The sequence below is a fragment of the Pleurodeles waltl genome, chromosome 2_2 (genome assembly GCF_031143425.1).
Source record: "Pleurodeles waltl isolate 20211129_DDA chromosome 2_2, aPleWal1.hap1.20221129, whole genome shotgun sequence".
NCBI classification, from domain to species: Eukaryota; Metazoa; Chordata; class Amphibia; order Caudata; family Salamandridae; genus Pleurodeles; species Pleurodeles waltl.
This window is the reverse complement of record NC_090439.1, coordinates 1,160,638,830-1,160,655,988: the sequence shown is the minus strand read 5'-3', so window position 1 is coordinate 1,160,655,988 and position 17,159 is coordinate 1,160,638,830. Positions and strand designations below refer to the sequence as shown.

The 17,159-nt window shown below is 46.5% G+C and overlaps 1 protein-coding gene across 2 annotated transcripts in view; it reads left to right on the top strand.

The window, feature by feature from the left end:
• The window catches only part of LOC138282997 (dynein regulatory complex protein 1-like), a 164,506-nt gene that overhangs the window by 100,091 nt on the left and 47,256 nt on the right, over positions 1-17,159 (top strand). For both annotated transcript variants that reach the window (XM_069221093.1, XM_069221094.1), the window contains exon 14: positions 2,641-2,777. In XM_069221093.1, coding sequence (XP_069077194.1) covers positions 2,641-2,777 — 137 coding nt within the window. The remainder of the gene's footprint in view (positions 1-2,640; positions 2,778-17,159) is intronic.

Below are 17,159 nucleotides of genomic sequence, written 5' to 3'. Positions count from 1 at the left end.
CACTTTTATACTATTCTATGAAGTTTCTTCTAGACGTGGTGTCTGAATGAATATGGTTGGCTTTTTAAACTTATTGTTTGGAAAGGTAATGGACCTATTCTTTGACTTAGAAAATTAAGGCTGTACAGTGACATGTGCTTGTGTCCAGTCTCATTGAGGACGTTTACTCCTTTCATCCACACCAGGGGGCTCAAGTAGGAGGTCACCGTTAGGGCAAGAGACGTAAGGGGCCAGGATACGGTGGGAACAGGATGCTACCAGGTGAAGCTACTATGGATACAGGTTGTTAGTATGGTGTAGTTGCAGTTGTGCATCACCCATAGTGTCCCTGTGCCTCTGAGTACTCGGACTTTGTGATAGACACTTCTAGCTTCAAAATTCCTCACCTTTTGTGTAATCCCCAGATTTCAGTCTGCATCCAGAAACTTCCCAGCACTACTTCTGTGAGCCAGAACGTGGCTCTAATCCACTCTGGAAATGACGTGTGGCCTATACAGGTGACACTCCCGCACACTGACATCTGTTCCTTTCTTTCCGTGCCACCAAACCTCGGATCCGGGTCTCTATCTCATCTCGCAGAGACTCTGACTTCGATATTCTCCATACATTTTCTACAGTGTGCAAGGGATGTCACCTCCTAAAACAACTGGTTTTAAGCCCTGTGTGGACTGTCACAAACAAATATCTGTGACAGATCCCAATCAGGTGTGTCTGTGGTGCCTGGGGTCTAGCCACATTTCTGAAGCCTGCAGCAAATGCACGTTAATGAACCCGCAGGCCATCCGGGAACTCGAAGGCAAAACTTTACATCACCAATCATAAGATGACCCGTGCTCGGACTGTTCCAGGTCAGACTCCGCATCCAAGGGTCGATCTCATTCCAGTTCCCGGAGCTGGAACTCCAAGGCCAAAGGTTGGTCTTCACCATGCTCCAAGTCCTCCAGTAGGAAACACAAGAAATTAAAGCGGGATTCCTCTCTCTCTCGCCACTCTCATTTGCCTTAACAAGCGAATAGGCAGCACAAAGCCTTCATCAGGGATCAGATCAAAGAGTTCCACGCAGCCATGCTCCTGCCCTTTAGATCGCTGCCAATACTCTCTAGTGCGCCTTTGGGCCCCAGAGGGGCCAAGAGGCCTTCCACCTGGAATATCGCTGGTGGGTTCTCCCTCGGCACCAACTGGGTCCTCCAGGTCTAGCTCGTTTGTCTCATGTTCTGACTCTGCATCTGGCACCCATACCCATTCCAGCCTGGGTACATTGATGGCAATGCCAACTTCGTCACTTGAGGAGGTGGCTCCGATTGTGCTCTTTGATTCCGAATCAGTGCTGATCCTACCTCCACCAACGTCGCCCCTGAATCCGACTGAGGTGCCACTTCCCCTTCTTGGATGACCACAAGGGCAGCAGCATTCCCTGCATTCTCTTTTTGGGACTTATTCCAGTACTATACTCTAACTACGTGTGGGTGTATTGTACTGGGAGAAAACTAGGCGCTCTGGGTAGCGAGGTGAATATCAACGAAGAATGTCGAATCTCGAAATGGTGCACTCTTGAAAGACCGCACCCAAAAGGTCTTGATAGATGCAAAAAGCACTATTGCAAATATAAAGTACAAGAGGCACTCATTATAACATGAAAAGTAATAGTACTCATGAGTCAGTATACATAGGCAATGTTTTGTCATATATTTCTGAAAATTAATAGGATTATTTCCAACATTATCCCCAATTACAGTATCACTGTCCAAATACAAATAGTAGAATTAATTGATCTGTTGTTCCAAGATTGCTATGATCCAAAGTCCAAGTCCAGATTTCTCTAATCAAAGTTCAATCATATTCTTTAAAGGATGATATAGCTTATTATTTAAATTTTAGCAGCCGCATCCAAATTGATAGCCAACACGTGTTTCGTCCGGGAGTTTCCCAATGACTTCATCAGGGCTAAACATATATGTAGATGCGTCCTATATCATAATTATTCCTTACAAGCGAATCCCAGAATAATTCCGTTAAGCAACTTATCTGATATCAGTTATATCCATCCACCTTCCAATGAGTCAAAACGTGAAGCGCGAGTACGCGTGTGTATCGATGAAGTATCAAAACCAGGATGACAGTTAATACGAGAACTTATAGGTGGTTTATAGCTTGGATACCTCCCCTTAGGCAGGTCTTTTTTCTCCCCTGGACCGGCCACAGAGGTATCAGTTTTGATTTCGTACAGCTGTGCAACATAGTACTGAAATAGGACATCTTGGCTCTGTAAAGTGCCAAAGGACCTAGGTACCCCAAATTACACATCCTTCTCGAGCCTACCTCTGACATCACAGTGTCACTGTAAGAATAAGGTTTTTGGATCAAGCAGTTTAAAGTTTGTAAAGTAAAGAAGTTCTGCAGTGGGTAACAAAGAGTACATCAAGCAGCTCTGATGTGTTAGTTTTCCTGCTAGGTGCTATGGTAGATGTATGCAATGAATTAGTGTTTGAGGAACACAGACTACGTGGAGTAACTTTTTAAAGTTTAAATATTGATCAGTTTTGTAAGTGTAAATTATGGTTGTGAAAAGTCACAGATTCTGTAACATCTAGTTCCATCCATAATCATTCATCTTTGATTAATCTTTCTGATATTTTGTAGGGCGCAGAAGATGGGCATCGCACTGTTAAAAAAAGTAAATCTTCAAAACTGCATGAATCAAGTACCGGCGAACTTATCCACCCAAATGACGTGTTGCGCGCACTCCGAGAGTTTGTGAAGAGTCAGCGGATGCCAAGGTTTGAGAAAGGATGGCTTGGGCCTGGGGAAGGCGGGATCCACAGATTGGATAGTGGGAGTTAAAAAGTAAAGTTGGTAATGCATGTTAGATTGGAATACAAGCCCACTGCCTGCACAAAATGACTGAAGCAATTGAATAGAAAAATGAAATCACTGCACGCATGATTAAAAAAAATATTGCAGTTGTAAGTTTAACTTTGGTGTGCAAAATATCCATTTGTCCAGGTAAATTTGCAACACTCAGGCACAAAATAAGGTTTGTGAAATTTTGCCCTCACAAATGGGATTTGTAAAAGAGCAAATTCCCTCAATAGTGAGGCTTTCTTAAGTTGCATATGTAGGCTTGTCACATACCATTTTCAGGTAGTTTCTCACCCTGAACACGCTCACAGAATTCATGCGTCTTCATTGAGAATGGGGAGTCTGAGGAGAGGGGTATTGCCATAGGGATGTTTTCTTCCATACCTACTGGAATTGACCAAGTCTGGTCTATCTTTCACATCCATCAGTGTTCTCTGAATAAAGCAACTTTGTACCCTTGAAGACTAGTAAACGAGTTTGTGGAAGGAGCGCTTTCCCCATCAATGCTTTAATTAAACAGTTAGAAGGTTGATGTGCAGGATCAGGGCTCTGAGTGATCATTACACCTAGTGTGTCTTAGTAGGACTAAGGGCCTGGTTTAGAGTTTGGCGAACGGCGTTACTCCATCACAAAGGTGACTGATATCCCGTCCACGGTATTACGATCCCAGTATATTCGATGGAAATTGTAACACAGCAGATGGGATATCTGTCACGTTTGTGGCAAAGTGACCTTTCCGCTAAACTCCAAATTAGGCCCATAGTCCTAGTACCAATTAAACCTTCACAAGACAGGATTCAAGTCAAAACTGTAAAGTTTAATTCAAAATTAAGATCATTACAGAAGGCAAAACATTGTTGGTCGAATCACTGGGAATTAGTGTTTATAATCAATGTCAAATAATGCCAACATCAACATAAAGTCTTATTCCAAAGTATGCAAACTAAAACCACAATATAGTTCAGCAACAGGAGTGACATAGTCTTCCTCAATTTAAAAGGCAAAGAAGGTCTTAATGTATAAATCAAATTACAGACTAGTGCAGTCTGCACAGTTAGGAAGACAGAAAAAGTCTCACTACAAAGTGAGTAAACAGGCGAACATAGAGTCTGCTCCCCAAAAAGTAAGCCAAGAGACTGGCACGTTTTCCAAAAACATAATCTTTTATGGGTTTTAGGCAGAACAGCCACACACTTGACATGGTGTTTAATGACATATTAGGGTTGGATTAACATAGATATATTGTGATTTAATCAATGAGTGTTCACAAGATACATCCAATAAGTAACATCGATAAAACACCTACTTTGTTGCATATTAATATGTTTTATGTGCATAGGAAATAAAGAAAATTTGCATTTTAGCATCTTAACAAACAAAAATACATTCAGGGCCTGAATGGCTGTCTTGTTTGAGCTTCGCAATGGGCCTTGAGCATTGCAATATACGCGAACATCCTGGCCATGGCTTCCTTTCTAAGGAGGCAGACTAATACATTTGTATTTTATCAACACAATAAGACTGTGAAGAGAGCTTCTATTTCACTTATTTTTCTGAAATGGTAAAGCACACAGAGGCAAGGCTCGTTCATGTAAAATAAAAGTGCACATTTCTTACTGAATGGATGTCGATGCAAGCTGGCTTTGCCCCTGTCATGTCGACTGCAGTCTAGTTATGCTAACTTACACACGTCTGAATGAAGCATTAACTTCTTATTATTAGAAACACTTCTACACACCCCAACCTCTTTGTCACCAGAATTGGGACAGAGTATTGTCTTATCAAGTTTGATGCAACCACCTATCGAGCCAGTTCACAGAGCGGGTGTACGGCTTCTCCCTTGGAAATCTGCACTTCTGCTGGCTATTATGGTGTAGATCACCAGGATCACGCCTGTGATTCTCTGTGAAACCTTGTTTTACACTGTGGAAGTAATCCTGTGGGAGTTTCCACTTCTGGAGCTCTAGTACTGGTTGGATGAGGCTCCATCATGATGCTCTCTCGCTCGAGTGCCTGGTCACATCTTCCTGGTCCAGCTCTTCCCAGATCAGTTCACTCAGTTGCCTGATGCTGCAGATCAGCTCCTTGATAAAGCTGACTTCTTCCAGATCCAAAGTGTTCAGGGTCTTGATTCGCTATTAAAACCTCATTCTTTGTGTCTTTCTGACACATCAGCCGGAGCCACATCTTGCTGGAGTTGTTTTCGTTCTTACCCAGGCATGAGGACTTGTTCTTTGTTTCATCCTGCTCGGTCAGGGACATGAGAAGCTGTGCGCCATTAAATAGGAGGTTTGGATCCTAATTGTCAGGAGCTGCAATTTTTGACAGGAAGATTCATAATTTCTCTTTTTGTTCTTTCCCTCTTTTTCCTCTTCCTCTCAAAGTTTACTTCTTTGTTTCACCCCCAGTGGACATTTTCAAACCCACCTTCCACCCTGGACGTCGCCTTACCCTTTAGGGATCTGCTTCACCTTAACTCACTGGCCTCTCTGAGGATGCTGCTGGTTCCCAGCCCCATCTTCATCCTCTGCTTTGGGCCAGTGAGCTGGGTTTAAGGCCGCAGGAAGTGATGTCTCTCCTTAGACTGATGGTTTCTGCTTGCAGTGCTGCAGCGAGAGGAACCGCGCTGGATGCGTGGACTTGCTGTATTCCATGGATCTGTGTGATGCAACGCTCCTCCTTGTGCCTAACTTTGGGGCACATCTATGTGATATTGCCGAGTCCAAGGGCCCTAAACACTTCATAGAAGCAAGATAAAGTGGAAATGTGGTATGACATCATAAAATATCATTATTAATCCCTTTTATCATAGTGGCACATTGGAAATGCATCTGTGACTGTCATTGACAGTTTCTTGATCTCCAGTTTATAATTTTATGTGCATGTTTAGCACAAACCTAGCCAAAAGGCAGTGAAGCGCTCCACAGGATCAAAGGCAAGCAAAGAGTTGTTGAGCGATAGGAGACGTACCCAGTGCTTAATTTGTGCTTGTTGTTTCCGGTGCGGAGCATCGGCACTTATTTTTGAGGACCGGGGCTTATTCTTCTGCCTCAAGCATTTGCTGCGAGCAAAAGACACACCTAGGAAAGATGGAGGAAGAGAAAAACGAAAAAGCTGAAAGGGAGAAAGCAGAAAGCTGCAGAGTGAGCTGAAGGGGCAGGGAGTGGCTGTAAATGGATTAAGTGTGCCCGAGATGGCTTCAGGATTACGCTGCCTCAGTATTTTGTGCCCGCACATTTAATTGCAGCAGCCGCGTGTTCAAGAGGAGGACTTTGGGCACCAGCACGTTTTTTATTTACAAATTGAGCACTGGAGGTACCTGGGTTCTGAGAGCAGACGTGTGCAGTGACTGTATTTTGAGGTGCATCCCCCACTGCTTCCCAAATTGGAGCAGTGGTTGGAGAGAGTATGATGGGTATGGGGTTGTTGTTCCATATCCTGCGAGCATAGATGCATTAAAGGTCTGCTGCCTTGAGTTTGCTTTCTTCTTTGCAATCCTCAGGGCCTGCATTAGAGTGCGGCAGACGGGATACTTTGTCACAAAAGTGACAGATATCCCGCCTGCCATATTACAAGTGCATTATATCCAGGGACAGTTGTAATACAGTGCACCCGATATCCGGCATGTTTGTGACGAAGTAACCCATCCGCTAAACTCTAACTCACGCCCTTAGTCTGCTGGTTGTGAGTCGTACCCCTCTACCTGTTTGCTGTGAATCTTACCCCCAGTGCAAGGTAAGTGGCACTTCAGGGTTCTGCCTCTTGTTTAGTACTTATCGGTCCCAGGAGGGGCTGAGGAAGCGGAGGGGGTGTAGGGAGAACCGTGCTTCCAGTCAGCGCTTTGTCCTCGGAAGTTACGGAGTAGCAACGTGTGAAACTTTCAGTGCGGCCCCCCAGACAGGAGAACCATTATGTGCAACCACCCCTGAGCCAAGTGCCACGTGGAGGCACTATCCAGCTGAGGGCCCCTTTTGTGAGGCCCCACCTCAGGGAAGTTGCTGGACCATCACTGTGGGAACCCACAACAAAGGCCGTCTCGTGGCTCTCTCCTTGGAGGCAGCCACAGTGTGGGTTCCCGGGCAGCTGCCTCCGCACGCCCTTGGCCTCCCAGAGGAGGAGTCCATTTGAGGTTTTCCCCAGGACAGGCTGTGTGGTGCTGGAGCCAGTCCAAGAAGCCCCAGGGGGTCCGGGCTGACTGCGGCCCCCGGGCCAAGGAAGGCTGCAGGGTGGCGTTGACCTGATGGTGAGGAGGACCAAGATGGTCTCCATGCGGAAGCTGGTATTGGCCCAAGTGACCCCTTTTTATTGTTTTCCCAGATTGGCAGATCGGGACAGGATCCTCACGCAGGCCCCAGTCTGGTCAGTGCTGATTTCAGTACCGCATTTATGGTAGCAGAAGTGTAGGAGCTCCTGCGCTGGATGGGTGGGTTTGACACACCGTATAATCTGGGAAGGAAGCGCAGACACGCTGTGACCTTGGTGTAGGAGGTGTTTAGGGTTGAATCCTTTAGGTTCTGCCTTCCCCCTATGGAGTTTACGGTTCTCATAATTTATGATGCATGTTATGCCCTGATGGATTGTATTGTTCTCCTTGCTACTGATGACTCAGGTTTTGCTTTGCATAATGGGGAGGGTGGCGTTGTTTATGACCTGAGAGAAACCTGGGAATGTTTCTTGTTATTTGCACTCATGATGGTGATGATGGTTTGACAATTGTCTGCTTGGCACAGTATTAATGATTTAGCTTGTTATGGTCTGTGGTTTTATGCAGTACAGTGTATTCTTATATGACTGGTTGTGAACTCTCTTTTGTGGTGTATTTATTGTGTCACTGGGTTGTGTGTGTTGTGCAGATGCTTTACAGGTTGTCCGCATAGTGTCCGTTACCCTGGCCTGTGTCCCGACAGATGCCCCTTAACTGGGCATCCTGAAGGATCCATTGCACTAAGGGGTCGATTGCAAGCAAAGAGAGGGGGATAGAGGGGGTAGCCCTGCCCAATGCCTCTCTTGATTGGGAAGGGGTAAGACAAAGCACAGTTGACTTTGATGCAGACCCGAAGGTGGTTGTAAAGTGCATGGATAACCTGTAGGAAATGGGTCCCAAAGTTCATTCAGCAATGGATAAGGTACATGAACGGCAGGTTCACCGAGTCAAATGCTTTTTCAGAATCGATTAGGGCGAAGGCCTTCTGTTCTGCCATCACTTTGGCTGCAGCTAGGATGAGTTACAAGCAGCGAATGCAATGTCTGGGTTCACGGTTTGGCATGAAGCCATCTGGTCTGGTTTGACCAAAGAGTGGATGGCTTGCTAGAATTTTTGCCAGGATTTTCATCACCGTATTAATTATGGAGATCGGCCAATATCAGGCACAGTCAGTGGTGTCCTTCCCATGCATGTGTATGACCGCTATGGAGGCACCTCTCAAATCATGGGGCAGATATCCTTTCCCTGTGCTCTCTTCAGGGAAGGCTAGAAGCTGGGAAGCGAAGATGGTGGAATATTGTTTGAAAAAACCATCAGGGAACCCATTTGGGCCCGGGGTTCTACCAGTGTTCAAGGGAGTGGTGGTACTCTCCATTTCTTCTCTTGTAATGGGGGCCCCTAGGTCACTTCTCTGCGACTTAGTGAGAGTGCATACTGGGGGGGTCTTTAGCTACGGGGATCACCTGTGCCAAGGGCAGTGGGGAGCGGACATTTTACAGCACTGAATAATAGCCTGTGAATGCCCCAGCAATATGGTCAGCTGTATGAACTATTTTTCAGCCTTCACAGAGCTTGCAGGGGAATAACTTTAGATTCCTGATCTCTGGTTGCTAGTCAGTACAAAAGGTGGATTTCTTTATCACCCCATTCCTATATGTGGTGCTGTGACAGTAGCCAGTTACGTCTGGCCGAATGTATCTTACGTTGTCGTAGTTTCTCGGATGAAGCATCCGGCTTCCACAGGATGCCCTCCAGGGCCTGGTGAAGTGAAATATGTTCTAAGCAGGCGTTGCAAGCTTCAAGCTCTGTTGCTTCTCATTCCCGGTCTTTCTTAGTACCGGTGATGTAGGACTTAATGTGGCCGCAGGTCACCGTCTTAAATGCTTCCCAGATGGTAGTGACAGAGTCTACTGAACCAATATTAGTCTCAAAGTATGAGGAGACCACCTCCCGGAGGTTATTGGTGAAATAGTCATCTTTGAGCCAGTAGCTGTTGAGCCGCCAGTTACCAGGGTTATGGGGCCCATCTGTCTCCGTGCACAGTTCTACCATGGAATGATCAGAGAAGTTACATGGAAGGATAGTGACTTCCTTCACAATGGGTAGACTTAAGGCCAGCATAAGGAAGTGGTCAATATGAGAGAGGGAGGAGTGGGAGTGCAAGAAGAAGGTGAAGTGTTTGGTGTTCGGGTGCCATTTCCTCCAGACATCCAGAAGCCCAAAGGAGGTGGCACAGGAGGCAAGTGGAGTTGCTGTGGTGGTCAACCTCCCACTTAGTTTGTTTAGTTTGGGTTGCATTATTGCATTAAAGTCCCTGCCAAGTATAAGTGTGCCAGAGGGAAGTGAGGTGATGTGGGCTGCCAGGGCAGTCAGCAAGGAGTCAATCGCATCTGGAAGGATATATGTACTGACAAGAAGTAACCCAGTGGGTCTCAAATGCCCCCCTCGGAGCTAGAGGGAAAGTGTTACGTACAAGTACAGCGAAATTCCTTGCACCCCTTGTGTAGGTAGCATGGTATTCTCGATTATAACCATGGCAGCCCAGGAATTTACAGTGATTGCCCAATAAATGTGTCTCCTGAAAGAGTAGGATATCCGGGCTGAGTTTTTGGGCATTTCGGAGTACCGCACTGCTCTTGAATTTATCATTTAGCCCATTAGCATCCAGGTAAGGATTCAATGGGAACGGTCAGATGAAGGGGTCATGTGGGTGATGTTTGGAATCATACATGAATGCTGATGCCATGTCTATGGTAAGTGTTCTTCTGAAACATAACTAGAACCATAGAGTCAAAACCAGCAAACGCATCCAAAACCACTCCACCCCATAAACCAATAACATAAACCTGTGCCCCCCACCCTACACTTTTGCCCATGAAGTATCTGTCGCTCAAACAGTGAAACACAAGAGAAACCCTAATATCCACCTAAACCATACAAATATGGTTGTAGTCACGCGAGCCAAAGAGGGAAAGAGGGCAAGAGGGCAGTAAAAGGGGGAAGTAAAAAGGGGAAGGGAGAAGGGGAAAAGAAAGAGAAAGAATGACGGTTATAGGGGAGTAGGCATTTCCATGAAGCCAAGTGGCCCACTGTTGTACAAGGACGGTAAGTTTATCAGCCAGTTCACATCTCGCCAGTGTCGGTGTGTGGAGCCTTGTCCTCTCTGGGAGCGTAGGAGAGGTGAGGGCAAAAGGAGATGGACTCGACAGAGCAGTGGTTTTGTCTGTTGCACCTACTGTGTCACAGCAGTTGTTTCCATGTACCCCCACCTTGCATTGATCCCAATCACTCGGGGAAGTTGACTGAGGGCGGGTGAGGACTGGCTGCTCTTCCACCCAGTTCCATGCACTCCTGGACGTGTTTTTCTCTTAATATATGACCTTGAGGTATAGCATGAAGAGCAGCATATATTGGTGTTCCCGTGACCCTGAGTTTCTTTTTAACGTCTAAGAAGGAGCCACATTGTTGTTGCTCTTTGAATATATGGTCCGAGGTGGAACTGCAGTGAAGTGATCCAGGTTTGTGTGAGGCCTTCAAAATTGTGTCTCGGTCAGCATAGTTGACAATGCACACAATTAGGGGCTGTGTTGAGACCCCAGGAGGTGACTGCCCCACCAACGATCTGTGGTCTTGTTTGATTACGAAACAGGAGGACAGTAGTGGACCCATGTTTTAAGCAATTATGTAACAAATTTTGTTTGGGGTATTTCGGTGCCCTCCGGGACTCCCACTGTTCTGATGTTATTTCTCCTAGAGCGAACCCTGTCATTCTTCGCTCTGGCCTCCAGGAGGTGGACTGTTCGTTTTACCTCTCTGAGCTCAGTTTACAGAGTGCCAATGTTGTCCTCTGCCTTGGAGATTCAACCCTCCGTCTTAGAAAGATGATCAACTGCATTTCCGGTATCCTGGCAGAGCAAGGACAGATCCACGCTGCCCCCCTTCTGTTTCCCTTCCAGCGAGGCCCTAGAGTCCTGGATGCCCTGCAGGGATGGACCAATGGTCCCCAGGATACTTTGAGGTCTGCTTCAGGTGGGGTCTCTGTAGTAGTAAGAGGTGGGCACAAGATTATATGCTTGTCAATTTTGCCTTGTCCGGGCTGCGCCTGATGCTTGTCCTTGCCCATTCTCCTCCCACCCCCACCTCCCAGGTAAGCAAAGCTAAGAGGAGTGGGGCCAGCACAGAGGGCAAAGTAGGTCCAGGCTACAGTCGTAGCCTAGGAGCGGTATTTCCCATCTTGTTCTAGATTCACTCACAAGGGTCGCCAATGATTGTGCAGCTGCAAGATAGATTACAGGTATTGCAGGTGGATTATTTGTTGCTGGCCCCCAGGAACCTCAGGCAGGGGAAGGGACAACAGCACTCGCATTACATGAGCAGGCAGCAAAGCAGGGAAGCAAGGAAAGCAAGAGAAAAAAGCCTCACTGTAAATCACAGCTAGAACGGGTGTCTCGTTTCCCAAAGGGAACCTCTGGCACAGGGCCATGTTGGCTTTAGTCACTGGCGTTGCCCCCACAATACTGCCCAGAGGCCCCTCCTCCTCTGGTGGCTGCTGCCAGGTGTCACAGGTGGTGCCTGTCGTGGGCCCCCAGTGTGATAGGGGCATTGTTGCTGGTGATCCAGCAATCATTGCAGTCTTTATCACCCCCAGGGTAGGTAAAGCCACTCGCTCCCGGCAGGTCCCCAGGAGACTGAGCCGGATTGGCCTCTACATCAGGCCCAACAGCCATGGCACACTGCAAAAGAAGACACGAGGGTTGATTTTCGGGTCCTGCGGTGGTCTGTTTTGAAAGGATCACCCAGCATTCCCCAATGGAAGCAGGGGGAGGCCGACTATTCCAGGGGATTATGTCGGATTAGGCGGGGTCAGAGCACAGTTTCATTTCAGCCTTCCGCCATCTTTGGTGGTTAGCCACGCCCCCAATCGCACTGATTACAAATGTGCTCCTGGTGGCTTAGAGGACCTACTAACATAGAAACTCCTAGATATTATTGTGATTGGTGCCCACTTTAGTAAGAACAGATTCGATGCAGGACAACCAGTATTTAAAATACTAAAACATGTCTCTCCCCATATCTGACAAAAGAAAACAGCAATAAAATGACGACTTGTAAATAGGGTTGTAGTAGAACAAAGGTTTCTGAACATTAAATAAAAAAGTAGTTATTCACATATAATAATGTTGCAGTGCATTGCACCATTCATATAATGTCTTGGAACCCCAAAATTGTCTTAGTATTTGGGGGTACCAAAAATAACAGTTTTGTGATTGTAAATTGCACATCATGATTCAAAGATTTGTAGAATCTTATGATCTTAAATTTAAGACTGGGGGTGAAACAATAGGTATTTCAAGATTGTGCCACCCTGCAGATGTAGACTGAACACCTACAAACTTGTAGGATCATGCATGTTACCTCTTGCAGATAGTTTCCTGACCAGGAAATGCATGCTGACTTACTCCTGTGACCAACAGGCGTAAGTGTCTTTGCAGAAATGGTGTGTGCGAATATCCAGGCCTAACTAATGGCTGGCATATTTATTGTGACCTAAATATTGTTTGCAACAATATCACCCCATTGCAGTTAACAATATACAATTTCAACCTAGTGGAGTGATGGTAACAGTATATAGGCCATGACATTTATGTCACACAATATTTTTGATTGCCTGATATATGACCTTTCTAGGGTAGGAAAGGACACACCTCCTGTTTAATTTGGTCTGTAAGAGATTTCTCTTCAGAGGAAAATGTTTCTTATGTTGAGAAAAAATAAAAACGTTAAATATTCTAACACATAATTCTGTATGGTTTACCCATTGAAAAAGCTGCCTGAGTACATTTTACCATTTGTACTCCTGAAAATCTACGCCTGTCATTGATTTGTAGCAGTACTCCTGGGATTTTGTATGTTGGGTATTTACTCCAAATGATTTCTCACTTTTCAAGCCCAACCCTGTGCGTCAAGCCTTTAGTTCCTACAAAGCGTAGCTGCACTTGATACATGCTGCTTGTGCAGTGTCTCTCCATTCTGATGGATACTTCTAACTGCAGATTTTTCATCTTTAGAATATCCCCTGGCACCAGACTATCTCCAAGCTTTTTCATAGTAGTTCTCCCATGGACCACTAGGTGGCACCATGTGGCCCCACATTGACTTTGTTCCTCCCCGGAAGTGATGGAGCAGACCCCATTTAAGTGCCACTCTGCATGCTGATGTCAGTTCTTTTCTTTTTCGGATCCAGACCTATGCTCCCTTTTTCAACCTTTGATAAAATTATAAAATGTAATTCCAGCGTGCAACGGAACAATATCCCCACCTGAAACAGGGTTCAGACCATGCAGTGAAACAAGTCCTGTGATGAACCCATTCTTGGAGTGTCTTTGGAGTTTGGGCTTGGGAAATGCCTCCAAGGTGATGAATGTGCTATCATATACCCAAAGGCGATCGGGGACTGTGAAGCGAAGCTGTACATTGCTAAACATGAAAGAAGTCACAACCTCATATTAAGTCCTGCTCCAAGCTGAGGGTGCAAACCGGTTCCCATTTTCAAGGCTGATCTTGTGAACCTCTTCTTTGTGGTCAAAGTTGTCCAGGATGTTGAAGAGTAAACAAGAAGCCGAAGCAGGACTGAACCCCATCCCACCATCCTCTATTTGAAGAGAAGTAGTGAGGGCACGGCCCACAGTTAATTTTGATGTGCCCCAAGTGTTTTTGGCCTTGGTGACGCCTCAGCAGGTCAAGGCTTTTAAGGAAGCCATGCTGCATATTTTAACACTCTTCTGCCTCCCTTTGGCTTCCCTTTGGGCCCCAAAAATCTGCAGGGGCATCCAGTCGGGTTACTGCCAGTGATTCCATCGTCGGCGCATTTGAGCCCCAGCTTGGGATCCACACTGACTCTGGTGCCAACATCCATTCCAGCTCCAAGGCATCTTTCGTCAATGTTCATTCCAACATCACCGGCACTGGTGGTGATCCGCTGCCGACTCCGGGGTCTCGCCCCTAGCCAAATCTGTCTTAACCTCTTAACCCCAACCAAGGTTGTGTTTGAACTCGTACCTGGCACACCTGGTTTCCATACAACCTGAGATTTATAGGAAGCTAGTGGGCTTGATACTTCCACTGATGCAGGGTTGATTAACCCCCTTGGGCCACCTGTGGAAGAGAGTGCTTCATTTGCTGTAGCAATCATATGTGCTGCTGAAGTCTTTGCCCTATAGCTGCCTTCTGTTGACTTTAAGACAAACATCAGTAAAGAATTTATTAAACCAGGATCTGCTTCCTCTGAGTCCATTCTCCCATTCAACGAAGCCCTAACTTGACACTCTTATAGGCCCTTGGTCTAAGGGCTGATTTTCTTACACAGCATCCTGCTGCTTTTGAGAGTGTAGTGGTCCAAGCTTCCACCAGCAAGGTGACTTCTACCTCTTTCCCCACAACCCACTCCCATAGATAAGGAGTCAAAAAGCATTGAAGAGTTTGGGAAACAAATATTCTCTTTGGCCAGCCCAGCCGTGAGGTTGATCAATGCAGTGTGCATACTACGCCGTTGCACAAACACACTCTGGGTCATGGCCTATGAGATCTTGCCAGCAGTCCCAGAAGAGTTTAGGGCCTCTTTGGCTCAAACCATTCAGGCCTGTCAGGATGTAGGCAAATATGTGATTTGAGCTGGTCTTGATACTACAGATTGTTTTGGGCCAGCAGTTGGCACTAGTGTAGTGCTCCGTTGCCAGATGTGGTTGCTGTCCACAGGTTTTGCTAAAGATGTGCATGCATTCCTCATGTCTTTTAATAGATCCTGCTTTTTTGGCGAAAAAGCTCATTCTGCCCTGGAGCACCTCATGGAAGCTGGACCATGGCCCTTTCTTTGGGCCTTTCGACGCATGCACAATAGTTTCCTCATCAGTTTCGGTCCTTCCGAGGTTACTCCAGATGTGTAGCATATAAGCAACTGGTTCCCAATGCTGCAGTCACTTCAACCCTTTCGTGGCTGGAGAGGGGGATCAGGCAGACAACATGCAGGTCACCAGGGGCAATGATCTTCTCAGGCCCTCTTCCATGTGGCATGAACCTCCTAGCTGCTTTAGGTTGCCCTTAGTGGACCACAACCATCCGGATGACTGCATGGCAGCTTCTGAACTGCAAGGCACAGTTTGATTTGCACATCCTGCAGTCCCACTAACATTATCTGTGGCTCAGGGTTGCCCTTGAGCATTTTCTATTTAGCATGCTCGCCTTCAGCTTTACCAGCACTAGGTGTTCATGAACGTGATGGTTGGTGGTGATTCCCACCCATCTTTAGAGGTTGGGGTTACCAGTGTTTCCCTACCTCGATGACTGGCTGTTAAAGGCGGGCTCGCCATAGCCAGCTGAAGACCCCCTCCTGATGATGGCCAACCTCCTGACATCATTGAGGTTCTTGATTAATGAGGCAAAGTCACACCTGACTCTTTTGCAGGGGCTGTTCTCAACACAGTGCAGTTCAGGGTTTTTCTTCCATTGCAACGAGTCCAGGACATTTGGGCTATGATCCAGATGCTTCAGCCTCGGTCCTGCAGCTTGAAAATAGCAGCTGTAAGGCCTCATGCATCCTGCTTGTCCATTTTGACAGGTGACAAATGCAGGCTCTGCAAGGGAGTCTGAAGCCTCGGCGTGCCCAGCACCAAGGAAACCTGTCGGATTTCATGCCAATGTTAGAGGAGACTGATCTGGCTGCTTGACTGCAACCTGACCAGCAGCAGATCCTTTTCCCTTCCCCCTTCCTAATGGATGTGTTCCTGCTGGAATGGTGAGGTCATAGGGGAGAAGTGAAGATCAGAGGACTCCAATTTGGTGGGGGTTTTCCACCAAGACCAATCTGTTGGAGTTGTAGGCTATTTGCCTAGCATTGAAGGCCTTCCTACCGCCCATCAAAGGGAGGCTGGTTCAGGACAAGACCATTGATATTGGAACTGCAGCTGTAGTTTTTCCTTTTGCAATAGGTTTTTGTTGTTGATTAACTTTTCTTTGAGGCTTTTATTGTCTGGTGTTGGGTTAAGAGATTACATTTTTTTCACCTTTTCCTGGCTAGTGATACCCATTCCAAACCTAAGATGAAGGCAAGGAATTGCAGCACAGACACAGAATGGGCTCCTTGGTCCTAATCCAGGAAGCTGTATACCTGTGGAGATGGATGGAACATTAGGGCATTTCCCCAGGTGTGAACAACCTGGTGGGATCATTGAATGCCAGAGTGGACAAGCTTATCCAGCAGTACCTGGTAGATCATGAATAGCGGCTACACCCCGAGGTGGTACAGAACATCTTCTGACATTGGGGATAACTCCGGCTATATCTCACCACCTGCCAAAAATGCTGAGTGCCCAGAGTGTCCAAAGTTTTTGTGTTCGAATTCTCGCGAAGGTCCTCTCTAGCAGATTAATTTCTACTGCTGTGGGACACCAGACTCCTGTAGGCCTTACCGTTGCTGCCTCTCCTGCCCAGATTTCTGAAGAAAAATCATGAGCAACCAGTCCTAAGTCATCCTAGTGTCCTCTGATTGTACCAGGAGAGTGTGGTACCCAAACTTTCTGAGCTTGTGCGTCTCCCTCCAATCAGGCCATCATTTCTGGAAGACCTTCTGTAGTAACAGTGTCGCAGCAGTTACTGGTGTTTGTCTTATCAACCAAAATCGTGGCTGTCACTCTGACTGCTGGGCACCCTTCCACAAAGGCTTTTTATGCCAGACGCTGGGACAAATTTGTGGTCTTGTGTGGTGTCCACAGGACAGACTCACTGCAAGCAAAGCTTTTGGATATTTTGGCCCGGCAAGCCTGTTCTGGTGGGCACTATTCAGGGTTATTTGTCAGCCCCTGCTTCTTTTCTACATTTACCAGACCAACTGTCCTTCTTTAAATCTCCTGTTGTGATACGGTTTCATTTAGTCCTGAGTTTTCTGTATGTACTCTCTTCAAGCCGATTCACAGCTGCTCATTGCGTCTTTTGACAATAAAGACCATTGTCCTCGTTGTGATCACTTCAGTCTGTCACGTGAGTGAGCTGTAGTCTCTGTTCCTGCATCCGCACCCCACCACAGTTTTTTCCAGACAAACTT